This window comes from Ruditapes philippinarum, unplaced genomic scaffold, assembly GCF_026571515.1.
Source record: "Ruditapes philippinarum isolate M1 unplaced genomic scaffold, ASM2657151v2 ctg2101_1_1_1_1, whole genome shotgun sequence".
Lineage (NCBI taxonomy): Eukaryota > Metazoa > Mollusca > Bivalvia > Venerida > Veneridae > Ruditapes > Ruditapes philippinarum.
This window is the reverse complement of record NW_026863120.1, coordinates 46,217-60,464: the sequence shown is the minus strand read 5'-3', so window position 1 is coordinate 60,464 and position 14,248 is coordinate 46,217. Positions and strand designations below refer to the sequence as shown.

General features: G+C 33.1%; 2 protein-coding genes across 2 annotated transcripts; one reads left to right on the top strand and one right to left on the bottom strand.

The window, feature by feature from the left end:
• Nucleotides 1–3,943: 3,943 nt before the first annotated feature.
• On the bottom strand, nt 3,944–5,727 carry LOC132721187 (turripeptide Pal9.2-like). The gene is made up of 4 exons (XM_060705446.1): nt 5,591–5,727; nt 4,812–4,910; nt 4,410–4,559; nt 3,944–4,145 (listed from the first exon to the last, which is right to left on the bottom strand). The coding sequence occupies exons 1-4, from the start codon at nt 5,622–5,624 to the stop codon at nt 4,054–4,056; spliced, it is 375 nt and encodes a 124-aa protein (XP_060561429.1). The 5' UTR covers nt 5,625–5,727; the 3' UTR covers nt 3,944–4,053.
• Nucleotides 5,728–9,764: 4,037 nt separating this feature from the next.
• LOC132721191 (uncharacterized) lies at nt 9,765–14,027 on the top strand. The gene is made up of 2 exons (XM_060705450.1): nt 9,765–9,884; nt 10,585–14,027. Exon 2 carries the CDS (start codon nt 10,586–10,588, stop codon nt 12,689–12,691), a length of 2,106 nt encoding a protein of 701 aa, XP_060561433.1. The 5' UTR covers nt 9,765–9,884; nt 10,585; the 3' UTR covers nt 12,692–14,027.
• Nucleotides 14,028–14,248: the final 221 nt, after the last annotated feature.

The window sequence follows — 14,248 nt, the reverse complement described above, 5'->3', positions numbered from 1 at the left end:
GGCCCCAGGGGGTCATTGATTTCCCCTGTATGCATATAGTAAAAACTCAAAAAATCTTCTTTTAAAGAACCCAAAGAGCTAGAGCTAAGATATTTGGCATGAAACATCTTCTAGTGAGTGTCTACCAAGTTTGTTCAAAATAAAAGCCCTGGGGTCAAAATTGGCCCCGCCCCGGGGGGGGGGGTCATTGATTTTCCCTATATGCATATAGTAAAAACTTTAAAAAAATCTTCTTTTAAAGAACTGTAAAAGCTAGAGCTTAGATATTTGGCATGAAACATCTTCTAGTGAATGTCTACCAAGTTTGTTCAAATAAAAGCCCTGGGGTCAAAATTGGCCCCGCCCCAGGGTGTCATTGATTTTCCCTATATGCATATAGTAAAAACTTAAAAAAATCTTCTTTTAAAGAACCCAAAGAGTAAGAGCTAAGATATTTAGCATGAAACATGTTCTAATGAGTTTCTACCAAGTTTGTTTAAATAAAAGCCCTGAGGTCAAAATTGGCCCTGCCCCAGGGGGTCATAGATTTTCCCTATATGCATAATAGTAAAAACTTAAAAAATCTTCTTTTAAAGAACCCAAAGAGCTAGAGCTAAGATATTTGACATGAAATATCTTCTAGTGAGTGTCTACCAAGTTTGTTCAACTAAAAGCCCTGGGGTCAAAATTGGCCCCGCCCCGGGGGGTCATCGATTTTCCCTATATGCATATAGTAAAAACTTAAAAAATCTTCTTTTAAAGAACCGTAAGAGCTAGAGCTTAGATATTTGACATGAAACATCCTCTTATGAATGTCTACCAAGTTTGTACAAATAAAAGCCCTTGGGTCAAAATTGGCCCTGTCCCAGGGGGTCATAGATTTTCCCTATATGCATATAGTAAAAACTTAAAAAATCTTCTTTTAAAGAACCCAAAGAGCTAGAGCTAAGATATTTAGCATGAAACATCTTCTTATGAGTGTCTACCAAGTTTGTTTAAATGAAAGCCCTGGGGTCAAAATTGGCCCCGCCCCAGGGGGTCATTGATTTTCCCTATATGCATATAGTAAAAACTTAAAAAATCTTCTTTTAAAGAACTCAAAGAGCTAGAGCTAAGATATTTAATTTAGCATGAAACATGTTCTAATGGGTGTCTACCAAGAATGTTCAAATAAAAGCCCTGGGGTCAAAACTGGCCCGCCCCGGGGGTCATTGATTTTCCTTTTATGTGTATGGCAAAAACTTAAAAATCTTCTTTGAAAAAACCCAAATAGCTTGAGTTTAGATATTATACATGAAATATTTTTAAGTAAATATCTACAAAGTTTGTTCAAATAAAAGCCCAGGGATCAAAACTGGCCCTGCCCCAGGGGTGTCATTGTTTTTAACTATATGTGTATAGTAAAAACTTAAAAAATCTTCTTTTAAAAAACTCAATGAGCTAGAACTTAGATGTTTAGCATGAAACATCTTCTTATGGGTGTCTACCAAGTCTGTTCAAATAAAAGCCCTTGGGTAAAAATTGGCCCGGGGGGGGGGGGCTATATACAGGTGAGCGACCTCAGGGCCATCATGGCCCTCTTGTTAATTTTCTGTTTTAAGTGTGAATTAAATAAAATTGTTTTATGTATGTCCTTGTACCTTTGGGTGGGGTTTAAGGTATTTTAATAAGAGTTCAACTCCACTGTAGATAGTACCCACTTGACTTTGATGAGGTTGTACAATATACTGACTCATAATGGTATGTGTATTTTAAATGGGCTTTTTCCTGGGGTCAATGGGGTTTAAGGTCATTTTGATCAAGGTCAAGGTCACTGAAGCTAAAAATTATTGTTTTTGTCATTGTGTTATGTTCTCAGATGAAAATGCTCAACTGTTGAACTAGGTAAAAGATGAAATTGGCCGTCATGTGATTACAGAAACTTTCATAAATTTAAAAATAAAACATGAGCAAAGCACATATACCTGTAGATGGGTAATGGTGTGTTCTTTCTGTAAAAAATAACAAATTTATGCCCTCGACAAGAGGACAAAATTTGTCCTGTCTCTGACGTAATTTAGTAATTTGTAGAAATTCTCAGATGTGTGATATAGGGATATTATGCCATGTTTGTTTTATATATTATACATATTATTAGTTTTAAATTGTTTCATTGCCATTGATTAAGACACTGAAAATAATAAATCATGCAAAATTTGCATTGTGCATGTTTATATCTTTATTTTATACATGTTTGCCAGCAATTGATTTGTTTAATTGTGTAATCAAATGGTGCTATTGACCCTGGCAAAGTTGTGAAAGTTAGAGGTATTTAATTATTGTGCTACATTTCCATTACCTTTACAAGGAAAGGTCTTTGTTTTAATATAATGTTTGTTTGCTTAACAAAAAAAAATATTCCTGTTATCAAACAGGTGAAGAGAATCTCTCGTACATAACATGAGTGTAATCCCAATTTAATACATGTATAGCATTGCTTGAAATAATTTTCATCACTTAAAGCGATTCAGCATCGTCAGCCATTTTTGTTTTTACTAAGTAGGTCCAAAGTGAAAGTAGGCCAGAATTCATATGACAACACAGCTCACAATGCTAAATGATGAACACTTTGCAATAACACTTCCAGGTCTATGTTTTAAGGACTATTATAATAAAAGACGGAAATGATAACACTAAGCATATTTACCTTGAATGTGCGAAATTTCTGAAGACAAAGTAAAATATGTTGCAAAGTTTTATGAACATGAATGGCAAAATCCAGTTTAAAGTCTGTTTTAGTGCAAGATTTGATGTATGGATTCACCCAAAAGTCCAAGGTGAGGTCAAGACTATAGGCGAGATGTAGCAAAAGCTCAATTCTCTGCTCCACTAAATAAACTTGAACCAAGGCTGACTGGTGCACAGGTGCATTATCATGGAGTAATTTGATCCTGCTCACCTTCGACATTGGGTTCTTTGTAATGTATTGATTAACTACAACAGTGGGACACTACCTCTCTCAGGCACTGCGACACGGTCCACTATTCCATCACTGTCGAAAATAGAGTGTACACAACTGTTTTAACGCTCCTGCTACGTCGAGCAACAACTGGGCGATCGCTGTTTTCACCTTCACCACCATTTGTTGCTGAGATTATCGTCGAGCTCAAAGAAAAAACAAGCCAGTTTCGTTCCGTGTTTCATTCCCAGGTGTCTAGGTTTCGATCTTTGAACCTTGTCAATAGGCCGAGGCTTTTTCAACCCGCATCCTTTTCTGGTCAGAAGTTAGCAAATGCAGGATCCAATGGGCGCACACTTTTCATAACTTTTCTTTCAAGATGCAAAACACGTATGATACATTAAAGCCCGATTTGCCACTTATCTCCTCAACTTTATATCTTGCATCCTCATCGACATGGCTTTGACAGTGCTGATGTCTTTTTCAGAGGTAGCGTAAACTAACCACCCAGGGCGGGGATCATCCTTAACATTAGTACTACCTTCCTTAAACATTGACACCCACCTGACAATGGAAGGCCATTTTCTCCATAAACTAAATCTAGACCAGCTTTTATTTCTGACGCGCATTTACCCAATAACCAAGGAATTTTGCAATCAGCTCTTTCCTCCTCTCTCAAATCAAAATGCAACCCAGCCATGTTTAAAATCACATGTATTTAAATAACCTCCTAAACTTTTGTTGAACGTGCAAACCATGCGAAAATACACTGTTGGTTAGAATTCAATATTAAACATTTACTTGTCACATGCTAATCATGTTGAAATTGAGTTGTGGCCACTAATTAAAATATATATGCATGTGTCAATTGACAATATACACAACGCATTTCAAATATTCCTGCAAACTATGATAAGAATGGAACACAAAGTGTACTCCTCCTTACTTGAAATTCTACTCCTTGATTTTGAAACGTCAAACTTCATAACTGATTGACAACAATATATACCGGTATAACATAAACAGTTCGGTAAAGAATGGTTTTTAATACCACAATTCAAATTCAATTCATATCATTATGTAATCGTTTTTATCCAGGAGCATGAACCATAACATATATAATAACATATAGCTGCTTAGCTGGCAACAAGTGCTCCGTTGCATGCACCATGATGGGCAACCGTTAAGTCTCCGTGACAGTTGGCGCCGTTAAACACACACGAGTTACCTGAAAACAGATACAAAAGAAGTGATATTTTTTGTAAATTTAAGATAACATGGTTAAAGCAACCAAAGTTTAGGAGCTTTGCGGTCTTGTAGGCTAAGGTGGGTAATTTCGCTTTAATAACTTCTTTAAAGCCCATGAGATATGTTTTTAACTACACACGTAATTTGAATTGTTTTTGTTAAGGAGCTGCTTAATAATCTAACGAAAGGTGACTTATTTTGATTAGTTTTGTATGTTATACCACGTTCAGCTTAAATAACTTACTGTAAGTTTTCCCGTCTGACCCACAAACAGGATCGTACAACGATAAGCACATCACTGGCGGACATTTACTTGTAGCTCCACACGCTCCGTCACTCACATACGTAATTGTGTTGTCATGACAATGGGCGGCATTTAAGAAACAATGATTGGCTGAAATGACATCAAAGATAAAAAGCGCAAATAACATTTAGATGAATGTTGAAAACTTATCAAGAATTCCCCTGTGTAGAACTGATTGTAAAGAAAGAGAAATGTCAGAACAATGAAAGTGATACCTTGATTAAAGTTGGAGTTGGTTGTTATTTCTTAAATTATATTTTTCCTTATTTCAACACTGCACGTAACTGTACTGTATAAACATTTTTAATTTTTCCCAAGACAATGATAGTAAAAATAACTCACAGTAAGTTTTTCCATTCGACCCACAAACAGGAGCGTAATTCTCAGGACAAAAGTCAGAACATACGGCTCTTTGTCCAACAAGGGCTGCCCCTAGACTTCCTGGTAGAATAAGATTATGAAAAATACATTAGATTGAATGTCAAAGGACAATAGGTTTAAAGATTTCTGTTAGTGGTCTTTAAACAAACAAAAATTGAATAAGTATTATAGTATATGCGTTACCCCTGTAACTTTTATATCCGTCACACGGACCTCGAACACAATAGTATGAATACACAGAACGGATGCGGTATTTCGGTCTAACCTACGCTAAGAAAATAATCATGTAAACAAATAGTAATTTAATGCTGGAAGTTGTTGACAAGTTTATTTCAAATATTTGTTGTAATAGTCCACCTAAAATGAGTGAATTCATAGCTACAAAAGCTAACAATACATAATTTCTATATTTATTATTATGTTTGTAGAAACCGAAAGTACAACACACCCGGGACAATCGGAATACCGAACCGCGGCTGTACAGACTGAGATATTCGGCCGTTTACACACTTTCTCCCAAGGAGGACCTTTTTTCTAAGACAAAATCTAGTCATGTCTGATGAAGATGTCCTTGAAAGCACATTTCAAATGCACAAAAAAAGTAAAGCTAAACTATTGTTATCCTAGCAAAACGTTTAGTCATACTCTAGAATAATGTGTACATTAGAGCACGGATTTACATTACATGTACATTATATTGTAATATAAATCCGTGATTAGAGACAAAAATACGTACAAACCTTGTACAATACAAAGTAGAACAAACACTCTCATGTTAAACTTGTCAAGATCTAATGATACTTGACGCTCTCTATTTAATATCACAATTACATGTCTTATCTTTATTAAGCCCACGTGACCCTGTCACGATTTTCCGCTTCTGTCTTTATAAATATGAAAGGAAGAACAGTCATGAGTGGGAAATTATACATGAAAAAAGTCACACGAAAAATCGGTCAGGCTCAGCTTGGATTATTATATATTATTATATATACATGTATAGTTCAATTAAACTTTAAGTGACCCTGGTCCTTGTCTTGTTTCAACGTTATTTAACGATTGAAATAACAGTTTGTTAACGTGTCGCGGTTAACGCGTCCGACAAGTAATCTAAGGATTGCTACCGCGAGGGGTCGAACCCTATCCGGGGCAAGCCGTTGTTTCACTAAGCAAGAAACTTTATAATCATTGCATAAATCTGGTGGGTTCCAAGATAAAAATTGAAGAGAAAAAGAAACATTTTTCAATGACGCCTCTATAGTATAACGCTAACATTTAGCGCATCTACACGCTATTTTTATAACGCAAATGACATCACGTCAAAATATATGCCCGGCCGTGCAATACCATTTTTACGGAGCCGCAAACATATGCACTTGGTTTTAGGGATAAAAGCCCTTTTGAGATGTTTGTAGAACTAAAAATTGATTGAATGTAACTGCTTTTTAAGTAGATGTCTCGATTCTAAAACCGTTAATTTCCCGATGTTACTAAAATGTTTTTAGTAATATCGGAAAATGACATTTTAGTAACAACGGAAAAATGACGGTGTTAGAGTTACATTCAATCAAATTTGAGTTCTACAAGCTTTTATCCCGAAACCAAGTGTCTATGGTCGCGAAAGCTGCATACGGTAGGTATATCCGATAAATAGTTTCTTATATTTTTTATTTTGAAAAAAATTATTTACATATTTATCCTTAAGAATTCACGTCAAATGATAGTTTGTCATATGTTTATTTTCATTATTTCACAATGAAATGACTCGATACAGATACAGTTGCGCATGTTCAATTTCATCAATAATATAAAGAAAAAAGATTGTATTGTATTTACATATACATGTATCCTCTTCAGGCATTCTCTTATTACACATACCACGGCAAAATTCAATGTACATTCAAAGGCAAAGATGTATGGAAAAAAGTATTTGTATATGAAAATTAAGTGTAACAATTGTCACATGTAACCTAGTAATGAAAGTTTCTAAGTTAAGTGTTTCAATTATCACTTGTCACCTGTAAATTATCACTTGTTACCCCTTCATATGATAATATAAATAATCAACAATTACTTTTATTTCGCATAATACTGGCTAAAACTGTAAAGATTATTATCGTGTGCAACTATTACATTGAAAATATATCTGAAATAGCTTTTTCTGGCATTCAAAATAAAAAGGTCTACTGATAATAATTAAAATTAACGAGTGACATTAAAAAAGCCGGAATCGAGACAGTCACAGGAGAGTTATTCACTGCAACGATGATTGTCTAAAGTTCACTGCGCCGGCATTTGAAAACTGATTTAAAAAATAAAATAAAAATAATAATGAATAGAAGTTGAATATTCTATGAATATGACAATATGAAATATCTCATCACTATTTTTTTTACCAATAATTTAAACAAATTTATTCCACATTTTTGGCAAATTGTAAAGTCCGTAATATTACCCATGACAATAAATACCACAAAATAACTCAATAGTTCACTGCGCCGGCATTTGAAAACTGATTTAAGAAAATAAAAAAATAATGAATAGCAGTTGAATATTCTATGAATATGACAATATGAAATATCTCATCACTATTATTTTTTCAAAAAAAAATCAAACAAATTTATTCTACATATTTGGCGAATTGTAAAGTCCGTTAAATTAAAATAATGGTGTGTCAATAAATACCACTAAATAACTCAATAAACATGAAATATTGCAGCTTTGATTGTCTGTGCTTCCTTTATTGTATTTTGAAATTGAACTTATGATGTTACTGTAATAATAAATTACAAGTACGTTCCAGTCTTTTATATAAACAATGCAAATATACCGGGATTTCGCCTCGTTATTTTTTTTAATTGTCGTTTCGGACAGATGGGTTGTAGTTTTAAAAAATAGAATAGATATTTGTATTAAACAAGTATTTTGCTTCAAAATAAACTTTAAATTTCGAAAATCTGATTATAAATGGAAAAACTATAAGTTTTTATTTGTTTGGGTCGTCAGACCAAACAAATAATGGTAGCGAAATTTCAGAGTCTAATGTTCTTAATTGCAAATGCCGAAAGTAGTCCACTTTTTTGAAGCGGTTACTTCCCTTTTGTATGTACACTAAAGCCGAAAAATTCAGGGGAGATCACTGCGTAAAGATGGTCAAAGACAGGCGCATCGATTTTTAAGCAAAGTTATTCCCGAATGGTCGAAGATTTCTAATATTGTTTTCTGGTATTTTCTGATCGAAAATAACTAAATACAAAGCGGACATTCAATCTCTGACACAGAAGTTTATGACAAACCTAACAACAAGTAGTTCTCAAAACAGCTTAAAACTAGCGATTTAAAAGAAAGAAATATTTTATTATGTTACAAGTATCCAACAAATTACAACGCATTTAAAGTTAAACAATAGTGTTGGCTTATAGAATTGTCAATAAATGCACAATCACAAATTACGCGGATGAATATGATTTTATCAATGAAAATACTATTTTTAGCCATGTAGATTACCGAATACTACACAAACCGAGTAGTGGAATATATAGATTCTACATGTCGGACTGTTTGGGCGAGAGGATTTTCGCTAAAATATTTACTTCAATTTTAAACAACAGGTTTACCCTGAACAAAATACCTCGAAATTAATAAGGATTACAAACCTGAATGCAATGGAAGTTCTAAATTTAGAATGACTTGATAAAGTGTATAACTTCTCCGTGGTACAGTGGTAACGCGCTCGCTTAGTGAGTGAGAGGTCTCGAGTTCGAATCCCAGTCGAGGATTGTTAAATTCTTTTTTTAATTGTTTTTGTTAAGGAAGTAGCCATGATTTACAAGGATAAAGTGTGGCTGTCGTAAAAAAAGTACATAAATGATTTTTTGATGCAACTCTAGTTATGCAGAATTCCGTATGTGCCTTACAAAATGAATTATAATACATAAAAATAAACTTATACAGGAAAATGCATACAGATATACAGTACGATTTAGATTGCAAAGATCAGAAAATACCAAAGAACTTGTAGCCCTTTGATTCTTTATAAATATACATGCTTATAGTAAGCTTCAGGATTATTTACATCTGTGTTAAACAACAGTTAAAAGTCGTTACAAGCCCTAATTTAGAATAATATGGTTTTCTTCAGGCCGTTCACATATAAATTTAACCGTGGCTGAAGGGTTTTCGGGCTCGCTTAGGAAGCGAGAGGTCTGGAGTTCAAATCCCAGTAAAGGTAACTCATTTTTTTAAATTGTTAAAGTCAAATAAACATTGGATTGAATATCAGTGTTGCAATTAGTCTTATAGCCAATTTACTACAATTAAAACGCTGGAAAGCATTGGTGGCACTAAACATATAATCTCACAACATGCACCTTTCTTACATTCTGCGACCCAAACAAATTCAGCGCCTTCTGTGCTTTGATTTGTTAAGTAAACGATGTAAACGGGCTTTTACACTTGGCGCCGGCAAAGTTGCTCGACAATAAAATTGGGAGTTTCAGATCCTTGTAAATAAGGTCCTTCATTACATTGATATAATTTACGGACATTTTTCACAACAAACTCCGCGCACCGGTTACGCAATGAGTGAGACTAAATAAAGGATTGGAGCACCACACTAAATACCGTATTCCGGTATATACCGGACAAGGCGCTTGAATCGTAAAATGCCAAAATCTAGCTTTTTTACGCAACGGAATGAACGTTAATAGGTCTAATTCATCTTTTCACACTGATTTTATATGTATGATAATGCATGAAAAATGTTAAAATCAGCGAAAAAAACGATATTTGTCTATTTTGTGATCATGATTTCTGCAAGCGTCTAGAGGTACTGCTCCAATCCTGTATTGAGCTAAATCCTTACGCAATCCTGTAAGGGGAGATCACTGAGATAACTGTAAGAGGAAGTGAATTATTTCCCTTTCATTTTATTCAAAACCAAAAGAGGAAGTAAAAATAGAAAAATTCCATCTACCTGGTCAAAAGGAAAGTAACCGTTTTTCTTGTACTACAGTATTAAATACAGCATTCAAAGTAAGTTTAAAACTTAATTATATCCATACATCTTCACATTTATATACAGGTAGAATGAATTATGTAAGAAAGTATAGTTAAGGCAATATTTCAGACTGAGCTTTTTTTTAATTTTTGTGTCTCCCTTCATCAATCTAAAAAGAAAATTACATATATTTGTAAATTTTAATTTTGTATTTCAATAACATGAAAATATACATAATAAATTTTTATATTATCTTTTTTTCACAATAAATACTGTATGTGCTGTATATATATATATTGATTATTTCTATGATATACAGTACTATTAAATTCAATATTTAAAGTAAGTTTAAAACTTTATTTTATATATAATATTTCACATTTATATTGGATTAATCAGGTTAGAAAGTGTGACATGAATATTTAATGAGTGTTTAATTTATATTAACTTAAGTATCAGTCTCTTATATCAAAATTCAGAAAAACAAATATTAAAAATTACATAATAGAAGAAAAATACCACAACCAATTAGCGAAAAAAATATACAATATTTTTGATAAATTGATATCTATCGAGCCAACTTATTTATCATATCTTTTTATAATGTCAGGGTTGGCTCTCCTGTTCAGTTCTGTTCTAGGACATTAAGTACAAATAACTAACACATAGAAGTATGTTATAAAATTAATTTGTAAGCTGTATTGAACGATGTTCTCTTTTACTAATATATTACAGAATGTTTCAAGAACCTGACTACAGCGAAAACCTATCACTGATGTTATCAGAGGCTTTACACGACATTGGTGTCAATGAAAATATAGTGATGAGAAGGAGAAGACATTTCATGCTGAGAGAGACTATGGGTAATATCACGTCCAGATTAACCGATCAAAAGGAAACTAACTATTTTCTAGGGAGTCAGAGTGAAGGAACAACTACTAAAGGACTTGATTCAGACACGGATGTGCTAAACTGTCGGCATAATTACAATATAATACAAGACTGGTCAGAGTGGGAACACGGCAAGTTTAACTACCTCATGATACAGGATGAGAACACTACCCCCGGCTATTGTTTCTTGCAACTGCTCAAAGATGATGAACCTCTGCCTGCCACTGTCAATCATAATGTACACCATTTTACTGATAGAAGAGGAAGAATATTGTATAAAAACACAATGATTAATAATTTTCTTGTGGGTGCAGTTCAGCATGGACCATCTATTGCTCAACAAGGACAACCTGGATTATGTGATTTAGATAGAGTATTTGCTTTTCCATGTAAATCATGGCCTCAATCAGCATCAGGTTTGTCAGAGAGACAAGGAATTGGCAGATGGCCAACACAAAAGATGATAAGATATGCAGCTAGTACTGATTGTTTTGTTGTTCCAACAGGAAGTAAGGTCAGTGAATATCCTGAACTGGAATGGAGAATATCTTCAATATTGGCAGAGAGATGTCTAATGAATAATCTAAATATAACACAAATAAGGTGCTATGTGTTACTGAAAATGATTCTTAAGTCCTTCCTTAATTCTCAAGATGAGGTCAATGTATCAAGTTTTATGTGTAAAACAGTCCTATTACATTGTATAAAAAAGAGAGAACCAAGTATATGGAAAGATTACAATTTATTGACATGTTTAACATTCTGCTTATTGGAATTACACAGCTGCATACAGAATGATAGTTGTTCACATTTCATTATACCTGAAAATAATTTGATGGCAGGGCAATTTACAGTGACAGAGACAAAAAATGAACTTTTAAAAAATATTTGTGAACTTATACAGAATGATAGACAACAGTTACTTAGTATTGATATTGATGATCTCGGCCATAGACTTCAAGTTAAACTGTACAGGGTACCACATGGAGCATACTATTTTCCTTCTTCTTTTGAAATATATGAAGAAGTTTTCACTTGGGTATATATAGATATTGCAACCATAATAAGTGTAGAGCACATGCTTATTTTAAAACATTTACACAACGAAAACATTAGAACAATGAAGCATCATATAGTTAAATTGATGAACTTCAGTGATAATGGTAATAGATTAGAACATATTGCATTCAAGTTTCTTGCACCATTTCTTTTTACAACATATGGATCTATCCTAGCATCATCAAGCATTGCTGAAAATAATCAAGTGTCACATCAAGAACTGATCTGCCTATCAGCTGGTTTAAACTCAGATATTGCATCAAGCAAACTTAAATTGGCTTCAGTGTTCTACAGTACAGGAGATATGGAGAAAGCTGAACTAATTCTGAGAAACACTGAGCAACAATATATCTCTCTTCCTGTTTTACCTCTCTGTAGATGCTGGATAAAGGTTAAACCTTCTGTAACAGCAGAATTTATGAGAGTATGTAGTGAACAAAATGAGGACTGTATCAAACATATTACAGCAATGTGTGTCAGATTCATACAAAAAGAGATCAACTGTGTTCCTCATGAACTACAATATGAAATGTTCAGATCTACACAAGGTGACATGATACACAGACTTGAGTATAAAGACTGTTGGATGGACTGGGCTGTAGTTGATTCTCTACCTTTCCTGTACTTCCTACAATACAAGATCTACAGTCATCTACAAAGGCATCAAGCTCAACAACAAGCGCTTAGTAAACTTATAAGAACCATAGAAACTGATAAAAATCTTAAACATAGAGAAACAGCTCTCAACATTTTAGGACAATGTATGGAACAAGAAAACAGACCACAAAAAGCATTTAACTGCTACCTGCTTTCTCTGCAACAAAGGGCAAGAAACAATGCAGCATATATCCATATATGTAAGCTCCTTTCTGGCTTAGTGGTTAACCAATAAAATGAAGACAAAATTAGGCAGTATATTTATGGCTTGTTTACAATGATCGTATACTGTTTGTGTGTATCAAACTGATTCAAATGTCAAAAAAAGACCTGTCATCATTTATTTTTATAACAATATTATTTTGGAATGCCATTAATCTTAAATTGAAAGAATTAATCCAACTTTAATGACTTTGATTATCTAATTTTACATTTAGACATTAAAAATTTAAGCACCACATTGCTCATGAAAACATATTTTAAATTTTTGTTAAGTTTTTCGTTACATTAATAAAAACGTCTATTTCATTTGTGGAGAGTCAGTAAAAATACAAAACTTGGTGTCTGGGATTTAAATTAAATTAAATTGTTCTACATGTATGTGTGACATTTTTTTTAAACTGGCATGAACATGCCTTGGCCATTGTAATATTGCAGCACATCAGCACGACTTAGAAGTAGGGATGCAATTTAATTTTAGCGAGAATAGTTTTTACTTCTAATACAGCCTGATCTTGCACTATAATGAAAATTTTAATAATTAATGAATTTTTAACATCCAATGTATCACGTTACTTGTGCTGTTTATCATTATTTTGTCAAACTGTAAAAATTGGCGATGACAAAGTTCAGTCTGAGCACAAATGAGCTAAAAGGAGGGCATGTTTTATGCCATATGGCGTCAATAGCACGCAGAGCTGCATTACTGGTACTGGTACAACAGTACTTACTGCAGCGATTTTGCAAGTACTGGTACTGATACTGAATTACTATCACAAAATTTTGCTACTACTGGTACTGCTACTGCATTACTAAGCAGTACTTTTGGTTTTGATAAAAAAAAGCTTCAATTTTTCTCATAAAATAAAGGTGTCAATTACATTATTTTTTTTTTTTGTGAAAAAGTAAGTTATAAAATCTATAGATAATTGCTGCAATATTCCATCAAATGTTAACATAGTATTTATCATAAAAAACACCAAAGACTTTAAGTAAAAATTAAATTGAGATACACAGACTCAATAACTCTTTATCCTAAAATATCCTTATTAAAATATTTTATTACTAAAAATGTATTTACTAGTAAAAGAGCAAAATAATAACTAGTTAATTGCTTCTATTCTAAATAATCCTATTTCAAGTGATATTGTTAGCACCATAAAAAGTTGTTATTTACTTTGGTATAAATTGAACAGAGGTGTGAAAGGCAACAAAAGACTGTTGTGTTTTAAATAAAGATAATTGCATTGTATTACAGTTGACTGGTTACTTAACAATAAGATATGACATGAATATATGTTGTAAATATTGTTTGTAAAAAGTATGTTAAAACAATAAAGTTGTAAAAATGTTATGTTAACTTTAAAGTAAATTATGATTTTATTTCATTACTGAATAATATTTGCAATTATTGTTTGAAACTGTGTATTTATTCAAACTTTGATGAATATATAAAAATAATGGTACTGATACTTAATTACTTCCCAAAGAAAGTACTGGTACTGCAGTACCGAGCTAAAATCTAGTACTGGTACTGATACTGCATATTTTGCCAAGTACTGGTACTTAAGTA